The 21,610-nt window shown below is 43.5% G+C and overlaps 1 protein-coding gene across 1 annotated transcript; it reads right to left on the bottom strand.

Annotated features, from left to right (window-relative positions):
* Positions 1-3,425: 3,425 nt before the first annotated feature.
* Positions 3,426-7,856, bottom strand: PROCR (protein C receptor). Its single transcript, XM_046679873.1, is given in 6 exon segments — positions 3,426-4,096; positions 4,326-4,604; positions 5,034-5,205; positions 5,207-5,286; positions 7,438-7,588; positions 7,787-7,856. Coding segments are annotated over 5 exon segments (726 nt in total). The 5' UTR covers positions 7,517-7,588; positions 7,787-7,856; the 3' UTR covers positions 3,426-3,980.
* Positions 7,857-21,610: the final 13,754 nt, after the last annotated feature.

The following is a 21,610-nucleotide window of genomic DNA, read 5'->3' as shown; positions in this document are numbered from 1 at the left end:
GAGCTGGTGAGGGCCTGAACTACCGCAGTGGCAGCACTGATGAAAGGGCGTGGGGACCGCCCTGTGGCTGAGTGGTTAATTTTGTGCGCTCCGCTTCCCGTGGCCCAGGGTTTTGCTGGTTCAGATCCTGGGCGCAGACATGGCACCACTTCTCAGGTCACGTTGAGGCGACATCCCATGTGCCACAACTAGAAGGACCTACAACTAAAAAAAGCTACACAACTATGTGCTGGGGGGGAATTTGGGGAGAAAAAAAAAAGCAGAAAAGAAAAGAAGATTGGCAACAGTTGTTAGCTCAGGTGCCAATCTTTAAAAAAAAAAAAGAAGAAAGGGCATAATTCTCAGAGCCTGAGTACATCTGGCTCACACTCCAAGATTTCACTCTTCTCCAGACTGGCTTCTTTCCATCCTTTCCTTGAGAGAGGGTAGGTCTCAACCTGTTTGAAGCCCCATTTTTACATTTTTACAGTGCAGCTGAAAGGGGAAAGAAGAGTTCAGCAGCTTTCTGTCCACCAACCTTCAAAAATTTCCTAGTTTTTTTTTTTACCACCTAAAGAACACACTCCTTCACGGGGCTCTAGAGGTCCAATGTACTGAAACTCCAGCTTACTTTCCAGTCTCATTTCCCACCATTCCTCTATTGTCCAATCACATGGGGCTAGTTATCCTTCCTAAAATTTACTCTGCTTTTTCCTACCTCTGTGCCATTACTTAAGCTCTTCTGTGTTTCCTATCTGGGCATGGTTACAGCTTACCCATCCACAAATCCCATTTCCCCCTCAGATTCCTCTGATTCTCTTAGTTTTAGTAGAGGAGAAAAAGCATAAATTCTAGGACACAAAGGCATGGGTTTGAATCCTGGCTCTGCCACTTACTTTGTTTACTTTGTTTTGTTTACTATCTTCACTAATCATGTTTCCTAATCTGAAATGAGGAGAACACCTATCTTAGAAGATCTCAGTGAGCACTAAATGATAAACGCAAATTAAAGCATTCGAAGAATGATAAAGCAATATGTAAATGATAGCTACAACAGTAAATCACAACACAACATTTTTATTTATATGTTTCTTTCAGTTTTTAGGATATCCTGTCTTGTATTATTCTCATTTGTATATGTTTTACTTTCCCCAGTAAATAATGAGCTCCTCGAGAAGGACCATGTTTTAATCATTTTGTGCTTCCAATGTACATGGAATAATACCTTGTACATTGAAGTTACTGATAAATGTTTACTGAATGAGTAAATAAATTGATAGTAAGAGATATAGTGAATATTTTTAGGGTTTTGTTTTTCGTTTTGGTTTCTCAACATCTGAAACCTCTTTCTTTGTGTGAATCTTAATGGGAGACAGGGTCCCACCTCCCACAAGAGAACCCAAAGATACCTGAAGGTTTCCTTTCTCCCCCTTTGCAGCTAAGGCAAAGGCAAATGAGCTAGATTTGGTCTTTTGGATGCCCCTACCAGGACTTTCAATCTTGAACAAATAGTGTAAAGACACGGGAAAGGGTAGAATTCATTTAAGATGGCGGCATGCAGTGGTGATGGAGATGGTGGTTCCAGCTGTGATATCCTTAATTAGACCATTCCTGTGTTATGACTTTGGCTGTGATCCCCAGATCTATTTTCTGAGCATGATTAGCTGAGCTTCTCATTACCTCTGAGGATTATTTGATAACCTTCCCATATATTTATTTCCCCCTTATGTTGGCAAAATTGCTTTCTATTGCTTGCAACTAAGAATCTTGGCAACCCTTTGGGGTAAGGGTTTAGTGCGGAAGAGAAAGCAGGGGTCTTTCACTTTTCTCTTTGTAAACTTCTGTGTTACTACTGTTGTATTCTGTCATTTTGAGGATTCTGAATTTAGCTCAGTAAGATGGGAAACTTAAAAAACAGAACAATGACATGATCAGATCTATTTTTTTATTGCCATGTATTAGATGAGGATGAATTAGAACTCAGAGAAATTAGAGGCTAGGAGAACAATTAGGAGGAGGCTGTTGCCATGGTCCAGACAAAAGACTGAGAAAAGCTCTCAATTTGGAGAGAGAGACAGATTGTCAGTCATAGGTCGGGTTTTCTGGAAGCAGATGCTGAGACAGAGTTTGAGGTGCAAGATATTAACTGGGGGGAGGAAAGAGGGATTGAGTAGAGGGAGAAGTCAAACTGCAATGTAGATCTGACAAAGACCTAGCCAACCTGGCAAGGAGCTCTGGAGTGAATATTGCTCATCAGAATTGCCCTGCAGTGGACCAGCATGGTGAATGTTTATACTCCTGCTTTGCTCAGTCACTGGATGAAGACAGCCCCAGGATGAGCGTGACCTTGTTCAGGACTGTTCTTGGCAGGTGAGGCGGACACTGAAGGAACTGAAGCAGCTAGAGGTTATCTGTTGGCTGTACTCCCTACAGCTCAACAGCAAGTCTTTCTTTGAAGATAGAACTGGGTGGCACAGAAAAATAGATTAATTACGATATCTTGAACAAAAGCAATGGAGTGGATAGGAGGGAATGGATTCTATAGATATCGTACTTTGTAGGTGGGGATGAAGAGGGAGTAAATAAACATTAACACTGAGGTCTCTATATTGATATGATTTGATGGTAATTCTGTTTAACTGATACTAAACAACACAAGAGAGAGGACAGATTTGGGGAGAAAGATAAGGAATGTAATTTTGAACATCTTGACTCTGAAATGTCTGCAAAACATTAAGATAGAGATGATTTTCAAGAATCAATGCAAATGGGGGAGTCTGGAGGTCAGCAGCAAGTGCTATATTTATTGAGTATGCATATATTATATTATATATATTATCTTATTTAATACTCATAATGCCTCTATGAGGTAGGTGTTCTTTTTATTATACCCTTTTTATATATTTTATTATACCTTTTGCTTATGAAGAAACTGAGACTTGAAGAAGTTAAATGCCTGGCTCAAAGAAGTAAAACTTGAGTCTGTTTGATGCTTTTAAAAACAGAATTCTATTGCTTCCCCTTGGAAATCACCAAAGATAGACGGCATTTGAAGCCATGGAAGTTAGTAGGTCACCCAGAAAGGGTACAGTTTAAAGGGGAACAAAAGAAGCCAAAAAACGGAATTCTAAGGAAGTCAACATTTCCAAGGTGAATTTAATAAGATGACATAGGCAAAGGGATTGACTGAGGGGCCAGAATAGTTTCTAAAAATTAGAAGTATAGCATCTCAGAAGTTGGAGTAAAAAGAGAGTTCTAGTCCACAAAGTGATATGTTGCAGATATCATAGAAGATGAAGGTTTCACAATTAGCAGTTATTGATGATCTTAGAGCAGTTTCTAGAGAAGTCACACTGCAGTGGGTTGAAGAGTGAAGAGGAGATGAGAAATAAAGGGTATAGTCTACTTTTCCAGAAGTTTTACAAAGTAGAGGAAATAACAATGCCTTATACATAAGTAAGGAATTTATTATTATTGTTAATTGATTAATAACTCCTGGCCCCCATATGACTTGGATTTTACACTTCCATCATTTCTCTGGTTATTTCTTTCTACCTCTCTTTTACCAGTATCCCTTCCCAAGTCGGACACACCTGGAAGCACTGAATTGTTTATTTTGGTTGTGGATGACTTGTTTTATTTGGTTATGTGTTTTGAATGCCTCAGGTGATTCTGTCTTTGGACAGAAGGCCATAGATTCCCCTGCCCCAACTCCATCATCTGTTTTCCACAAAGAGATAAGCATTCACTTCTCAGACCAATTCAGCAAAGTGTGCAAGTTCTTAGGTTCTTAGCAAACCAAGTACTCTGTCTACCTAGCTTCCTCACCTCCCTTCCCCCAAACTCTTGGTGGACAGATCTGGGAGAAGAAAGGAGTTGCCACTCCAAATCTGCTGGTATATAAGGTCCCAGATGGGGAGTCTGGTTTTGCAGTGAGCTGCGATCTTCCTTTGCCAGCCCCCCATCGGTCCAGCCCTTTTTCAGAGGCGGCTGGAGAGTAATTAACACCGCCGTCCACCTGTGCACAGGAAGATGCCTACAGCCACACCAGCGATGATGAAACTGCCCACCAGGACGCCTAGGACCAGCGAAGTGTAGGAGCGGCCTGTTTGGCTCCCTGTAGAATATGCAAAGAGTTAGCCTGAAGAACATACCCCCAAGAAGTCCATGGTTTGAGTCAAACCTCAAGGGATTTCAGCCCCAAAGGAAGGAGACTAATTCACCAACTGACTTAAGCTGTGTGTACTCTGACCCAAACCCCAAGTCCTGGGCCTCCTATTGCTCAAGGTATCCATCCATTTGCTTGGAACCCACCCAACACAGGCCCCTCTCCAATCCCGTCATACCTTTCAAGTTCTTCACGGCGAGGTGTTCCTGCACATACTGCACACAGGTGTCCTGCAGGAATTCCAGCAGTTCATAGCTCGTCTGATTGAAGGTGTTGAGCTTCTGCAGGGTGTAGGTGACCACTTTGGAGGGTGCCTGGGACCCTGCCACCCATGAGGCTGTCTTTGGTTGGAAACTCACAAAGGAGCTTCCATTCACAGCCACTTCGAAGAAGACATGGGCTTGAGAGCTCTCAGGAGGCAGTTCACAGCCCAGGAAGCAGCGAATGGTCAGAGGAACTGTGGATGGGGTTCAGAGTCAGGGGGCTGTGTGGAGAGGCTGCTAGGTGTGGGGGGATATCCACCAGGGGGAAGTGAACTTTCAGGGTTCAGGGAGAATCAGGGACAGGGCCTTCCAAAACAATCTACCCCGAGATCACGCCAGCAGGAAGAGAGCCTGACAGAGGGCCCGTCAACTAGGACACCCACTCCTCTCCAGCCTCAACCTCCCACCCAGCAATCAGCAAAAGTAGTCGCCCTGCCGCCACTGGGCTCCGCAGCCCGCTCACACAAGACCAGGCCCACGGTGCCAGGCCCATCCACAAGACCCCCTCCCTGACCTCATTTCCCCACAGGCCCGCCCCTGTCATATCTCACCCACGGGCCACGCCTGCCACCTGCCCCGACCAGCGCCGCCCAGGCCCGGCTCCCGGGGTGCGCTCCACTTACAGGCCACGTGCCGCTCCCGGTGCACCAGCTGCACAAAGCCGGAGAATTGGCTCAGGTAGAGCTGCAGCCCCCTCTCTGTGAGCGCCCAGCTCTCGGGGTCCTGCAAGGGCTGCAGCTGGAGGATCGTGACGTTGGTGCCCGGGCCTTCCAGCATGTGCGTCTGCAGCCCCCCCCAGCGATGCGTTCCCCTGGTGCCACACTTGATTGGGGTCGAGGAAGTAGGAGATCTGGAGCATGTGGAGGTTCCGAGGGCCTGGGGGTAGGAGTCAGTGCGTTGGGCCTGGCCGGCGTGGGAGGGGTTGGCGTGTAGCCAGAGATAATAACCCCATACCCAGAGGCCGGCTGCCCACCTTCTCAGCCCTTCCTAACTACAAAGTGTCCTCCCACGCTTCCTCCCGTTTGATGCTCACAGCAGCCCTGCCAGGATGGCAGTACAGGGATTATTATCTTCCTTTTACAGATCAGGAAACTGAGGCCAGAAGAGTGGAAGCCACTTGCCCCATGGTAATCCAAACAGTCAGTGGAAGAGCCGCCCTAATCTGCTTTCTCTCTCTCCCCACTTCCCCCACATTTCCGGTTGGTTAACAAATCTTGACCTACAGTAAAATTCCAATTGCATCTCCTGTTCCCTGTCTCCTCTGCCGTGTCCCTATTTCAGGCCTCATAGGTTCTCATCTGGACTGGGGTAGTAACTTCCTTCCTCATCCCCCTGCCCTCATTTTTCAGTTTCACACCTTCTAATCTGACCTCTACCTGACCCAGAAATAAGATTATGTCCTTCTCCTGTTTAAAATCTTCCAGTGACACACTCCCCTATCCATAATAATAATAATAATAGCTAATAGCTATTAAGTGCTTATTATGACCTGGGCACTGTACTTTACATACTTTATCTTATTTGTACCTTCCTCCCATTAGATTAATGCAGCGGCGACTATTATTAACACCAGTCCATATCGGAAACAGGCTCAAATGGTATGGGAGAGCCAAGGTTTGAAGGCAGGCCAGTCCCAGTCCAGCACTTTTAGCTACTCAGCTGTACTGCCTCACCATAGGATATCTGTCCACAGAATCAAGTCCAAAGTCTTTAGCCTGGCATTCAAGGCTGCCAGAGACCAGGACCCACCTGCTTTTTCAGCCTCTTTTCTGTGCTTAAATATATCCAACTACTCGGAGTTCCTCATGCTTCCTTTTGGCTGACATGTGAATAGCATGTGTGGGTTGCTTTGCCTCCTGGCAAACTTCTCTTCATGCTTCAAGACCCAGTTTAGCTGCCCTCTCCTTGGAGAAGTTTTCCTGATGCCTCTCCTCTTTACCCTCCCAGACACAGTGGGTCTGTTTCAGTGATCCCAGATTCTATATAACTGTCTCCAAACACACAGGCTACACTGGGCTCCTCTGGGCTATAGAATCATATCTGGTTATCTCTGCCTCCTACACCCAGTAAGAGCCTGGCACAGAGTTGGTACCCAGAGAATCTTTGAGGAAGGAGTGAGTCTGGGGTTGTAAATGTGTGTGGGGGGTGTGTCTTGTCCACGTTAGCATTGGAGAAGTTGTGCTCTCTGTCTGCAGGTGTGAATAAGCATGTCTATGTGGTTAACCCTAGACAAAGTTCTTAACTGCTCTATGCCCCAGTCTCCTCCTCTGAGAGATGGAGATAATATTATCCACCTTGGAGAGATTCTGTGGGATTAAGTGAATCAATACATGTATTCGCCATAGTGAGTACTGACTGAATATTCGTTATTATTTGCTCCCTCTCTGACTGAAGCTATAGAGATTAGGGGAGAGGGGAGAGAAGGCCCCTGAGCAATTACAATGCCAGGCAATAATGCCCCTTCCCTGCTGAAATGGAGCCACTTCAGGCAGCCTGACCCCTCTGAGTTCTCCTGTTGAGCACATCTTCTCTTTCTCCTGAATTTCACCTCACCAGCTGCCCCCAGTCTGTCTTCACCTTCTCTAGTCTCCTGCCTCACATATCTCAGCCTCAGTCTTTCCCCAAGTCTTCCAGTCTCTTCCCATTCCTTCCATCTCTCATCTCATCTTCCCTAGACTCACCTCCATCCACCTGGAAAGGAGAGAGCGCTCCCTTTCCAGACTTCTCCCCATCTCTCCCCTCTCCCGAGGATAATTCCCTAACCCTTTCTACCCATCCCTTTCCTATTTTTCCAGTCCTGTTTCCCCCCAGCCTCCTCCACCTCCCCCGTTCCCGTGGGCTGAGCTGTACTCCCTCGCCTTGGCTTTGGAACACATCCAGTCCCCAGGACCCTGCCTGCCCTACAGAGAGATCCAGCCGGCCGCAGACAGACACTGTGGGACAAGGTCCTCTGGTCTTGCCCATGTACGCAGACAGGCTGAGAGTCTCCAGAACCGCCCCGAGGCAGGAGAGCTGCCCTCCACTCACCGTCTGAGGCTTCCTGGCTGCAGAGGGCCCAGCCCGGCAGGAGCAGTAGAGGCAGCAGTGGCAACAATGTTGTCAACATCCTGGGTCTGAGATTCTTGATCCCACCTGGGTTCCTGGCTCTGGCCGATTGGAGGCTGCGGCCAGCTGCAGCCTAGGGGAGAAAGAACTGAGGACTGTCTGGGAGGGGAGGAGGCTAAAAGGAGGAGGCTGGAAGGTGGCCAGGGGATCGGAGGAGGAAGAGGACATCAGGCTTATAAAGTGTTGTTCTTACCCTGTCTCATTTCCTACTAGGGGGCTGGCCTCCCTCTGCCCTCCTGCCCCGCCCTGCAGCGCGCCCTTCTGTCCAGACCTGCCTTCTCCCTTTTCCCAGGGCCGCTTCCGAGGAACAGGGAGCGGAAAAGGGGGAGAAGGGCTTGGAGAGAAGTCCTGCCCTCGCTGAGTCAGGGGGTGGGGCATTGGCTTTAAACTTAGAGCAAGCTCTAGGGTGTAGTATCAGCAGATTCCTGATGGGAAAACTGAGGCCCAGGGGCCCGCCCCGTGGCCGAGTGGCTAAGTTCTCACGCTCTGCTTCGGGGTTTCACCGGTTTGGATCCTGGGTTCATCAGGCCACGCTGAGGCGGGTTCCACAGAGCACAACCAGAGGCACTCACATCTAGAATATACAACGATGTACTGGGGGCCTTTGGGGAGAGGAAGGAAAAAAAAAAGAAGAAGATTGGCAACAAATGTTAGTGCAGGTGCCAATCTTTCAAAAAAAAAAAACAAAAAAAACAAACCGAGGCCAGGAGAGGTGCAGAGACTTGTGCAAAGTTTATACATCATGGTGGTAACGGATCCGAGATTAGAATTCAGTTTTCCAGCATGCTTTTATCAGAATTTTCAGTAAATACTAATTACACAATCAGGGATCTTGTTCTCAGAAATAGTCCCAGAATGAGCATAAAGCAGCTCACTGCAGCATTGTTTGTAATAGGGGAGAATTATGAACAATCTAAATCTCAGTGAAGCAATACTTTTCAAACTGAGATCACAATCTATTAGTGGACAGCGAAAACAATTTAGTAGGCCATGATTAGCAGGTTTTTTTTTTTAATGAAATAGAGCAGAACAAAAATTTTTAGTTCATCACCCTTAATAGGGGTAAGGATTATTTCATAAAATATTTGTTCAGTTGTATATGTGTGTGTTTCGGTTTTGTGCATTTGTGTTTCTATGATGGGTTTTGGATAGCAGTGTAAGAGGTACTCTTATTCTAGGAAGCAAGTAGAAAAATCTGAAAGTGAATCCCCTAAACTATGATAATCCATGCTGCAGAATACTATGCAGTTAAAAAAATAGCCCTCCACTGCCCAACCCTCACTCTCTTTTCATCCTATTACTACCTGAAATTATATTACCTATTCATTTACGTTTATCGTCTGAATGCCCCACCACAACGTAAGCTCCGTGAGAGTACACACTGTCCATCTTGTTCACTACTGTGTCTAGAATAGTACACATAGTAAATATCATAATAAATAAATAATAAATATCAGCTAAATGGGTCACTGAATGAGAGTTACGATGTGCATACCTCTCCAAGAGTAAGTTGCAGAACATTGTGTATAATTTAGAACCATTTATATGTCAACCACACACACAACAACTAAACAACATATTTCTTTATGGGAGTAAATGAATCTGGAAGGATGTACATCAAATATGGTAGTGGTTTATCTCCAGGGAAAGATCTGAGATTAAGAGTGTATACAAATGTGTGTGTGTGTGTGTTAGGGGTGGCAATCTTGTGAAAGGCTTTATCACTCTATTTCGTGAAGGGTTTTATCACTCTGTATTGTTTGAAGTTTTTACATCTATGTGTGATCATATATTTCTGGTTGGATTAAACATAAAAGTTTAAGTAATACTATGGTAAAAGAGAGTGAGCTTATATATTGACATGAGACATTGACAAGTGAAAAAAGACAGTGTGGAACAATACATATAGTATAATTGCATCGATTTTTAATTTAAAAATTTTACTTCTATACAAGTAATCCATATATAAGTCCATTCTCATATTTAAAAAAACCTTTATTTATCTGTGTATTTGTATATACATAGGAAGAATACCTGGAAGGTACTGTCAATAGAGATTGCTCCTGGAGAATGGGATTAGGTAAATGGCTGAGGGGGGGTTTTAAGTTTTTATTTTATATACTGTTCCTTGAAGGAAGAGTTGATATCATATGGCATTGGGCCAAACCCTGGACACCCACGAGGTTCCCATTCTCTGATGAGTGTCCATGCTCAGCTCTCAGCTGTTGCAAACTAGCTAAGAAATAACATTAAAATCTTTTTCCAGCTCACCAAAATGGTCTAGTTGGAAGAAGAATGGGGGCCTTGTTTCCCTGGACTGGGACTCAGGAAAAGTGGAAGGACTTAAATCACTGCCTATTACATTGTCTTGCCTTTTATAAAAGATTATTATGAAATATTTCATATTTAAAGAATTATTTCATGCTTGAAGAAGTTTATTACAAACATACATGTCCCTGCCACCCAGCATAAGAAAGAAAATATCAATATAATTGAAGCCCCCAGTGCAGTCCTCTTCAGCCATGTCTCTCTCACTCCCGCCCGGCCCCCCAAAGTAACCACTAGTTGGAATTTGCTATTTTCCTTTCCTTCCATTTCTATATACTTACACTACATATGTATATATCCGTAAGCAATATATAGCAGTATTTTGCACATTTTGAGCTTTATATAAATGGGATTTAAGTGCATGTATTCCTCTGAAACTTGCTTTTTCCACCTAACATATTAACAAGATTCACCCATGTTGCTATGTGTGGGTCCGTTAATTTCCACTGCTTTATAAAATGCCATTTTATGAATATACTGCAATTTATTTATCCATTTTCCTGTTGTTAGACAGTAAAGTTTTTTCCCCCAGTTTTTCGCTATTACAAACAATGCTGATATGAATGTTCTTGTCCGTGTTTTCTTGTGCATATGTGGGAGAGTTTTTGGAGGTGCCAACCTGGGAGTGGAATAGATATTGCCAAACTGTTTTACAAAGAGATTGGGCCAATCTACATTCCCAGCGGCGCGTGAGAGATCCCTCACTCCACATCCTTGCCAACCCTTGGCATTCTCAGGTGGTTGCGTGTGAAATGGCACTTCATTTTGGTTTTGCTTTGCTTTATCTGATTCCTAGTGAGTTTGTGCATCTTTTCGCTTTGCCTTTTTTTTCGCTTGAGGGTTTGAAGGGTGCTTTGGGATGGAGGGTAACAAAGTATATAATTGAATCAATTTGGAATTGAGTGCTGTCAGTCTTCAATCAAAGTAGGTAGGGCCTGGGCCACTGGGGTTAAAGTGGGTCCCCACCACCATCCACAGAGCTGATTGCAGAGGGGTCTTTCCCACTAGCTAAGATCTGTCATGGAGAGGTGGCAACAGCAGCAGCTATTTCCCAAGCACCCTCTTCACACACCAGTGCCCCGAAATTTAAATAGCAGAGACAACAATTATTATTATTGGTAACATTGGTTGTGGCTAGGAACAGTGTTAAACTCTTTAAATAAATAATCTTGCTTTATCCGTATGTGAGTCCTACAAGGTGGGTTTTGTTAACATCATTTTACTAATAAAGAGACTGAGGCTCTGAGAGGGTAAGTGACTGACCTGAGGTCACACAGCAAAAGCTATAATTTAAACCCATGTCTCTCTGATGCCAAAGTTTGTGAATTTAACCACCACATAGTATCTCAAATATTTTGGGGGATTACTCTCTGTCAATACATTTTTGAACACATACTTCCAACATGCTTGAATATTTACGTTATATATAAAACATGCCAAAAATTAACACTCTGTGCCAGGGCTTTATATTTATCATTTCCTCTGGGGCCCATAGCACTAGCCTCATTGTCTCCATGGTACAGATGAGATGATTAAAGCCCAGAAGAGCTAAGTAATTTGCCCAAGATCACACAGCTTGGAAGTGAAGAGCAGGCATTTGAATTCAAAGAGGATGGGGATATGGGATTGGGTACAGAGAGCGCAAAAAGAGTATGAGGAGTAGGGAAGCTGGTGAATGGGGCAGCTTCAGATGTGTCCCCTTTTCCCCTTCTAAACCCAGAATTGGGGGTGGGGAAGAGAAGGGAAATGCTGTGGTTGGAGCCAGAGCCTATGCTGCATCTGGCCTGGGTGGCTGAGAGGCAGAAAACCGCAGAGCAGAGTGGGTGCAGGGCCAGCAGCTATATTTGACTGAGGCCTAAAGAATGAGGTTCCCACTGAGCAAAGGGAAGTGAAGGAAGCAAGTGGTGGCATTTCCCACCTCAGAGAGTACATGGTGGGGGAAGATAAGGGAGACAGGAAGCTGAGCGGGGCCAGTGCTGGTGTAGCTCCAGTGGGTGAGGAGAGGCCCCACCAGGAGCTGGGCTGAGCCAGGGGCTGGCAGTGTGCCCAGCTAGACTTCAGAGGACCAGCCCTCTCCCTCCCCTGTGAGCTACTGAAGAGAGGAGGTTTTACCAATCAGGCCCAATTCAGCTAACAGTGCAGTGAGGGCCTTGAAGAGGTCACCCCCCCCCCCCCCCATTAGGATGTGGAATAAGAACAATAACATGTATTGAGAGATTACAGTGTGCTAGGCAGTGTATTAAGCCAGCAGAGTGCATATGTTTTATTCTCATTAGTGCCCTATGAAAAGTATGAAGAAACAGCCATTATTCCCTTTTTACAGATGAGGACACAGAGGCACAGAACAGTGAATGGACCTGCTCGAAGACACGCAACTAGCAAAAGACAGAGCTGGGGCTCAAACCCAGGTGAGCTGGACTCTAAAACATGCATTCTTAACTGTTAGACCATCCCATGAGGATAAATGAGATGACTCAGACAAAGTGCCAGAACACAGTACGTATTCAGTGGGTGGGAGAGGAAAAAAAAGGAGCTCGGCTTTGGGGGCAGCAAACAGAACTGACCCTGCAGCAGGAAGAATGGAGGGTAGATATTAAGTATGGTTTCCTGAAGGGGAGGCAAAGGAACAGATATGAGTCAACCAGATTTTCTGCTGTAGACACTAACACACCCCAATTTTGGGAACATGTCAAGAAGTCCCATAAAGCCAGGATGCTTCTAGCCCTGGCCTGCCCAGTAAGCGGTGGGAGCCTGGTATTCCTGTCTTGGCTCCTGCCTCTCTTTCCAGCCCTATCTTTCCATGCATTCCAGTCTCAACCAAATCTGCTCCTCCTGGTTTCCTGAACACAGAGCACGCAAATGTTCCTTTCAATTTCTTTATCTTGTCCTTAGATAAACAGAAGTTTCTAATTTCCAGGTCAACTTTATCAATCTTTTCCATTAGTTCATGCTTTTTGTACTTTGTTTAAGAAATTCTTCCCTACCCTGGCATCATGAAGATACTCTCCTATTTATTTTCAAAATTTTTATAGTTTTGTCTTTTACCGTCAGGTGTATGGTGGGAAGTGGAGGTCAAGATTTGTTTCTTTTGTGTAGATATCTGATTGTTCCAGCACCACTTATGGAAAGTCTGCCCCTCAGTACTGATTTGCAGTGACATCTCTGACTTACAGTAAATGTGTCCATTTGGTCTCAATGGCTTTTTTTTTTCTCCTTGCACTAACGCCACATTATCTCAATTAGTATAGTTTTCTTTTTTTTTTTGAGGAAGATTAGCCCTGAGCTAACTACTGCCAGTCCTCCTCTTTTTGCTGAGGAAGACTGGCCCTGAGCTAACATCCGTGCCCATCTTCCTCTACTTTATATGTGGGACGCCTATCACAGCATGGCTTGCCAAACAGTGCCATGTTCGCACCCGGGATCTGAACTGGCGAACCCCGGGCCCCTGAGAAGCGGGACATGCGAACAAAGCTACCACACCACCGGGCCGGCCCGTATAGTTTTCTAATACATCTTCATATCTTGTAAATTAAGTCTTCCCACTTTGTTCTTCAAGAGTGTCTTGGCTGTTTTCGTATACTGAACTTCTATACATAAATTTTAGAATCATTTCATCAGGTTGATTTTGTATCTAGAAACCTTAATAAACTCTTTTATTTATTCCAATAATTATTTATAGTTTCTTTTGGATTTTCTATATGCATAATCATATCACTAGTAGATAGTGACAGTTTTATTTCTTCTTTTCTAATTTTTATACAGTTTCTTTTTCTCAACTTACTGTTCTGGCTATGACCGCTAGTATCAATGTTAAATAGAAATGATGATAGAAGATATAAGAGAGTATTCATGTCATTTTCCTGATTTAAAAAGGAAAGCTTTCAATGTTTTTACCATTAAATATGATGTTTGCTGTATTTTTTAAAAAAATAGATACCCTTTATTGGATTATTTATTCCTAGTTTTTTATTCCTAGTTTGCTGAGTTTTTATCACGAATGTTTTGAGTTTTTCAAATTCTTTGTCATTATCTAGTGAGATGATCATGTGACTTTTCATCTTTAATTTGTTAATGTGGCAAATGCATTGTTTCTGGTGTTAATCTAGCCTTGCATTGCTGAGATAAACAACTTCTCCCTGAGGCATTGTCCTTTTTACATACATTCTACTCTTCATCAGGTGCCACCTCCTTTGGAAAGGCCTTCCTAGACGCCTCCAGCAGGAAGGGACCTCACACTCTTCTCCCGAAACCAACAGAACTTTGCCTCCCACTGTAGTTATATTGCTGTGTTCTATCCCCTTGTCTTCTCTCCTGGACTGTAAACTCCTAGGCGCATCTTTGTGCTCTCTTCTTAGCCCACTTCCTCCACCTAGGACCCAGAGTGGAGGTGATATAGATAGTAACACAGAGGACAAGGCCACGGGCTCTGGGGTAAAGCCACCTGGGCTCACATCTCAGCTCTGCTACTTGGTAGCCATTGGATTTAGGGCGTGCCACGTGGCCTCTTTGAGCCCATCAGTAAAACAGGAAGAACAATAGTACCTGCCTTATGGAGTTGTTGTGAGAATGAAATGAGATAATATAAGTCAATCACTTAGTACAGCTCTGGGCATACCATTTTCGTTAGCTTAGTCCATAGCAATTGCCACTACACTCTGTGCTTCTGCTACTGTGGACTGCTCACAAGTTATTTCTAATAGCTTCTGAGAGCTCTCTTTTCTCCTTCTTTTATTTCCTCTAGAGCTGTTCATATGCTGCTTCATTCTTTTATTCAGTGGGCATTTATTGAGCACTTACTATTTGCTGGGACCTGAAGCAGATGAGATCCCTTCTTAGGAAGCAGATGATCAAGGAGGGGAGAGACATGTGATAATACAGTATGATAGGTATTAAGATAGAGGGCCAGAGAGGTGGAGGACTGGGGTTGGGGAGCATGGGGGCCACCTGGGGAGAGCAGAGTCCTCTAACTTAACCTGGGGTCAGAGAAGACTTCTCAGAGGTAGTGATGCCTAAGCTGGTCCTGCAGGACAAGTGAGGGGTGGGAATGGGCATAGGGCAGAAGGCGAGGGGATAAGTTATTTCAGACAGAGGGAGAGGAAGGTGCAAAAGAATGTGAGAGGAGAAAGAGTATAAAATATTTGAGAAATTGGTAGTACTTAAGTATAGCAAAAACAGAAGAGACGGTGAGGAGGGAGAAGTGATGTGAAGGCGTAAGCAGGAGTCTGATGAAGAGTCTGCCATACTGCGCTGGGAACTGAGACTTCATCTTGAGATGATTCTCACCCCCTTCTTTGACTCATCTAACACCTATTAAAATAGGCGTCACCTACTCCAGGAAGACCTCCCTGACTTCATGCTCACAAGTCTGGGTTAGATATTCCCTCTTCTACTACAGCCCTCTCCTTCCCCTCTTCATAGCCCTTACTTCTTCCCATGATAATTGTCCATTTAAGCATCTGTCCTCCCACACCAAAAGCTGTGAGGGCAGGGAATGTGTTTTAACATTTCTCTATCACCAGCCTAGCAGAGTATCTGGCACACAGGAAGTGCTCAATACGTGTTTATGGGTGAATGAATAAATAAATAGGATGTTCAGGGAAGGAGAGAAAATTGTGACTAGCAAAGTGCCTGGCACGCAATTGGAACTGAAAAAATTGTTTTGTATTTTTTGTGCCTCAGCTTTCTCATCTGGAAAATAGGGATAAAATAGAAACTATCTCAAAGGGCATTGTGGGCTTGTGAATTACTTAGCCCAGGGTCTGACACTTAGTGCCAAGGATAATTCTCAGTATGTTAAAAACATTATTCTCATACAAATAGACAGTGAGCATGGGTCAAAGTTTCATTTAACTCATTAATAAGGAGACTAGCAGGATGACAAAGCCAGTCCAAAACAGAATATAAAAACTGGGAAGATGAGGAAGATTCGCCCTGAGCTAACATCTGTTGCCAGTCTTCCTCTTTTTTTGCTTGAGGAAGATTAGCCCTGAGCTAACATCTGTGCCTGTCTTCCTCTAGTTTGAATGTGGGTCACCACCACAACATGGCTGATGAGCAGTGTGTAGGTCGCAGCCCCGGATCTGAACCCATGAACGCGGGCTGCCGAAGTGGAGCACTCTGAACTTAACCACTATGCCACTGGGCCATCCCCTGAACTGGAGTTTTTATGGTCAATGAAAAAGAAAATATTGAAATGAGGGGCCGGCCCCGTGGTGTAGTGGTTAAGTGTGCACGTTCTGCTTCGGTGGCCCAGGGTTTGCCGGTTTGGATCCCAGGTGCAGACATGGCACTGCTTGGCAAGCCATGCTGTGGCAGGCGTCCCATATAGAAAGTAGAGAAAGACGGGCACGGATGTTAGCTCAGGGCCAGTCTTCCTCAGCAAAAAGAGGAGGATTGGCAGCAGATGTTAGCTCAGGGCTAATCTTCCTCAAAAGAAAAGAAAAGAAAAGAAAAGAAAATATTGAAATGAGATTGCTAAATTATTATAAAATGGATTGATGTCCTACAGGGTAATAAAACCTTTAGGGTTACCTTCTCTACCAGACAGAAAAGAAAATCATCATACCTTATTACTTTACAGAATTGTAAAATGTCTGGGCCCTAGTCAATTGTGTAAATAATGTTCAATTATTCTTCAGAGGGAGATGATCCTTAAGTGGACCTGCTAGTCAATGCTTTATCATGACATCAAAAGGTCACACGATCATCTTTTTACTTTAACTTTAACACACAAAAAGTAACATGTTTTGGATAGCTTTTCTTAAGACTAGTAAGTTTAATTTAATAGATACTAGTATCACTATTACAGTGTAAGACTCTCAATAAATGTTTGCTGAGAGGATGTTCGTTCTAGTAGAGTTTTCTTTCTCTCCAGCAGCAGAGTTTGGGGGCTACGGGGCTGGTGGGCTGAGGGGGGAACCCTGTAGGACACCTGTGCTCTTCCTTCCCTCAGCCTGGGGTGACATGAGGCTAATTCTGTATCAGCAAATAGGGAGAGAAAGTATCTACTTTGGACATCAGCAAAGCAGGCACCCACCCCCTCAATAAGAACGTATTTTCTCTGAAAGAACTGGCTATTTCCAGAAAGGCAGTGAAGTAGACAGCATGGAAAAAGTCAGAAATTTGTTGGCTCACTATCCATTAATTTTTTCCCATTTTTTAATTTTTTAAAAATTGTGGTAAAATCCATATTACGTAAAATTTACCATCTTAACCACTTTCAGTGTAAAGTTCAGTGGTGTTAAGTACATTCACATTGTTGTGCAACCATCACCACCATCCATCTCCAGAACTTTTTCATCTTCCCAAATGGAAACTCTGTACCCATTCAACAATAACTCTCCATTCTCGTCTCCCTCCAGCCCCTGGTAACCACCATTCTACTTTCTGTCTCTATGAATTTGACTACTCTGGGTACCTCATATAAGTGGTATGATACAATATTTATTCTTATTTTACTTAGCCTAATATCCTCAAGGTTCATGCGTGTTGTAGCAACGCATCAGAAATTCCTTCCTTCTTAAGGCTGAATAATATTCTGTTGTATATACATTACATTTTTTCATCCATTCATCCAGTGATGGAAACTTGTCGTGCTTCCACCTTTTGGCTATTGCCTCCATTTTTTTAAATCATATAGGATCATTATTTTTTTTTAATTGCACATGTGGCATGGGTACCATTTTCAGGGTTTGAGATCTCAAAGATTGTAATCTGGCTCAGAGCCTGCGGCTGACCAGACTAGGAGGGCATCTGTGGTCACTTCTTGATTCTGTACTTTTTGCCTAAATACAACTAGGATGGCTAGGTTTCTCTATGCAGATTTAGCCACAGGTCCGAGTTCACTTGGAACATGAGTGTTACAAAACTTGTTCTGGGGCTCTACCCAAGGAGGCATTGCTCTAAATGTTTACACATACTGGGGACAGAGGAAATTCAAGCATTTCTACAAAGCAACAGGTGAGAAATTTCCCAGGAATAAACAAGTTATTTCTTGGCAGTCCAAAAGTATGTAGTACGCAATCTCTGATCTGGCAACTGGAAGAATCCACTTGAACCATATGGCCTCCAGATGGTAGAAAAGGAATTCCGAGATACTTCTGTGCTAAAAGTGGTCAAGAGTACTGGGCTGAAGGAGAACTAAAATGGCTTGGCTTCCGGCTTCAGGGAATTGAACAGTCTACTCTGACTTTCTAGCAAAAAGAAAGGGGATGTTGAGCTTAGAATCGCATAAGGCTAAAGCTAGAAGAAGTCAGAAGTCAATCAGCTCTCACTTTTTTATTCTGTATTGGCCTTTCCCTTTTATTTATGCAATTGTCATTAATTTCATATGTGCAGTAGAGTATAGACTCTCTGGGTCCAAATCTTGGCTCTACTACTCATTCCATGTAAGACATTGGTTGTTAATAAACTTCTCTGCAGGTTTTAAAATCTTTGCTTCAATTTTTTAAATCTGTGAAATAGTGATAATAATAATTCTGTCTCAGAGGGTTGTGGTAAGAATTAATGGTGTTGATGCACGTAAACTACTAAGAGCAGTGCCCGGAACATAGTGGATGCTACATAAACGCTTGCTGTTCTCAATACATTTCAGCCATTTTCTTATTAGCATTATTATGATTATTATTCAGTTGGTAAATAGTCAAATTTCATTTGAAATGTTATCCTACTGTTTTATTCTGCCTCATGATTATTACTGGGGGAAAATTTTCTGCAGTCGATGTATGTTGAATCTGTTTTCTTATTTCTTGCAATAACTCTGTATGAATCTGTTAGTATTTTCCTTGTGCTGAGACGTAGTCTCATTCTCTCATTTTCCAGATATGTAAACTGAATCCCCAAAGGGGAAAGTGACTTGCCTAAGATCACACAGAGACAGTGGCTAAACCAATAATAGAACCAAGGGCTTCGACCACTAATCCAAGGCTTGTTCCACTCAGCACGGAGTCTAAGAATATTGACCTTGGGTATTGATGGGATCTGAGCATCCTCCAAACTCTATCCACCCACAGGAAGACTAGAACATTCTATGATTCCAAGTAGGCTCCAAAAGACATCTTTCTTTCCTATCAAAATTGCAAGCACTTAAAGGGAAAGGACTATGACTTGATTACTTTGGAATCGTCATTGTATGCCCAGCACTGTGCTTCAAACTCTTGAGGCCCAGAATTACTGCCTATAACATCTTGGATTACTAGGGGAAGATGCTTAATAAATGAAGCTAATAAATACACCCCCCTTTTTTTTAAAGAAAAAAAAAGGGGGCAGGGAGAGAATCTTTATTAAGAAATTAACATGTGCCAGTCACTGCGCTGAGAATTTTCACCACTATCCCATTTAATCCCCAGAATTCCTTTATGGCATTGTCAATTTCTACACTTCAAATCAGGAAATTAAGGTTTAGAGATGGTAGGCAAATTACCCTGAGTCTCTTTACAAGTAAATGTTCAAGCCTGACACTTCTCTGGTGGACTACAACCTTCTAGAATCCAATATGATGATCATAGAGTGAGATGTAAGGCTAGGAAGAAAGAGTCCTAATGCTTTCCAGAGGGTGAAAAGAAAAACGGTTTTCTTTCTATGACAGAACCATGAACTCAATCACATAAATTGTGAAAATATAAGTCATGGTTGTATTTGTTCTGTGACAGTGTGGAAAATGCACCTTTTCATCAAGCTAGAAAAAGAAAACAAAGAAAAATTATGAGTATTTCAATCCTGCTCATAAAAAGAGACATATCATTACCAAATCCAGGCAACTTGGCTCCACTCTCCCTGCAAACATTTTATCCACACTGGAGTTTTGAACGGGAGACAAAAGGATAAGCTGCAGGACTTATACGGAGAAGGATGATTAGGTCTGGGTGAACTTCATAGCAAGGAAAGGCCCAGACCTGAAAAGTGCTTAGTACTGTGCTAGGCTGAAAAATGGCCCCTAAAGAGAATTAGGTCCTAATGCCTGCGATCTGTAAATGTTACCCTATTTGGTCTTGACATGGGAGATTATCCTATGTTATCCAGGTGGACTCAGAATGCAAACGCAAGTGTCCTTATAAGAGACAGGCAGAGGGAGATGTGACACACACCCACAGAGGCGATGGGCCATGTGAAGATGGAGGCAGAGATTGGAGCGATATGGATACAGGCCAAGGAATGCTAGCAACATTCCTTCTCCAGGAGAGGCTGGAGAGGCAAGGAGCTGGTTCTCCCCTCGAGCCTCCAGAGGGAGGGTGGCCCTGCCAACATCCTGATTTCAGTCCACTGAAACTGATTTCAGACTTCTGGCCTCGAGGCCTGTGAGAGAATAAATTTCTGTTGCTTTAAGCCACCAAATGCGTGTAATTTGTTACAGTAGTCACAGGAAGCTAATCCAGTATCCCTGGGTTGTCATCCATGTCTCAGTTTACTGTCATCTCCTTTCCCTTCCATCTGACACTTCCAAGAAGAGTTTCCAAAACATGCAAGAAGAGTTTCCAAAAACAGTGTAATATTTCTTGAGTTTCCTCTGCCAGGCACTATGACAAGCACTTTACATGCAATAGCTCACTGAATCCTCATAATCCTATTAGGTAGGTACTAATATTATTCTTACTTTACAGATGAGTATAACGAGACTCAGAAGAAAAACTGGTGAGGCCATACTCCTAATAGGTGATGGAACTTGTATTCCAACTCAGGTCTGCTCACATCTAAAGCCCATACTTTTGACCTCTGTACTGTGCTACCTCAAGCTCACTGGGTAAAGTTAGTGTTTTAATTCTCATATCAACTGATGGCATTTTGGGACATTTATCTGAGGGATATTTTCAAGGATGCTGGATCAAAGGAGCCCAAACTTGCCTTCATTCCAGCTCAAGGAACTGAGTTGCCACTTCCACCTGACTTTTTCAGCAAAGGGAAGAGGATGGCCAATGCTACATCATTGAAAGCGCAAGTTAAAACGGTCTCAGAGATCCATTTGTTCAAACTCCTCATTTTACAGATCCAGAGAAGGGGAGGGGTTGCCCAGGGTCACATATAGAGGCTTTAAGTGGTAAAGTTGAGATTCAAGTCCGGGTCTCACTTCAAATCCATGGTTGATTCTACTGCACGTCACACTGCCCAAAGTCATGGGTGTTGCTATGGTCTAAAGTGCTGATCAAACTCTGGAAACTTGCAAGAAGGAAAATGGAAAAATGGGACCCAAACCTACTCAGAGCTATAAGTGCTCCAGAGTCTTTATTCTCACCTGGGATTCCACAAGGGGCTGCAAGCCACTGGGATAGTCCAGGGAATCCAGAGGGGTACGCTTCTGCGTTGAGATGGAGACTGAAGAGACCATGATGATGTGACCACACTCCAAATGGGAGGAGAGGATTATCAAAAATTCATGATTTCCTGGAACTGAAGGGATTTCTGAAAATCTTGAGAGTAGCAGCTTTGGACAAATAAATGGAAGTTTTACCTTACACAATCAGCAGGGAACTGGTTTAGGAAACTCAATATGCCTAATAATGGAAAAGGGTGAACATTCTTTATCCATCTTTACATACACATCCATTCAACAAATATCGAGTCCCTGTTGGTCCCTGCCTTCGTGCCTAATAAGGTGGTTAAGAAAAAAAAAAGACAACGTAAAGTGCTCCATACAGGCTTAGTACACAGGTGCTCAAAAAATGCCCTTACTAAACGTTAATAATAGTAGCTGTAAGAGCCACTGTCTTTAAGACACGTTCATCTCCGCTTCAAAGAGTATTTATCCCAAGATGCTCTTTGACTGGGTTCCGCC

This window comes from Equus quagga, chromosome 12 (genome assembly GCF_021613505.1).
Source record: "Equus quagga isolate Etosha38 chromosome 12, UCLA_HA_Equagga_1.0, whole genome shotgun sequence".
NCBI lineage: Eukaryota > Metazoa > Chordata > Mammalia > Perissodactyla > Equidae > Equus > Equus quagga.
Note: the sequence above shows the minus strand (reverse complement) of the source record. Positions and strands in the feature narration are given on the sequence as shown.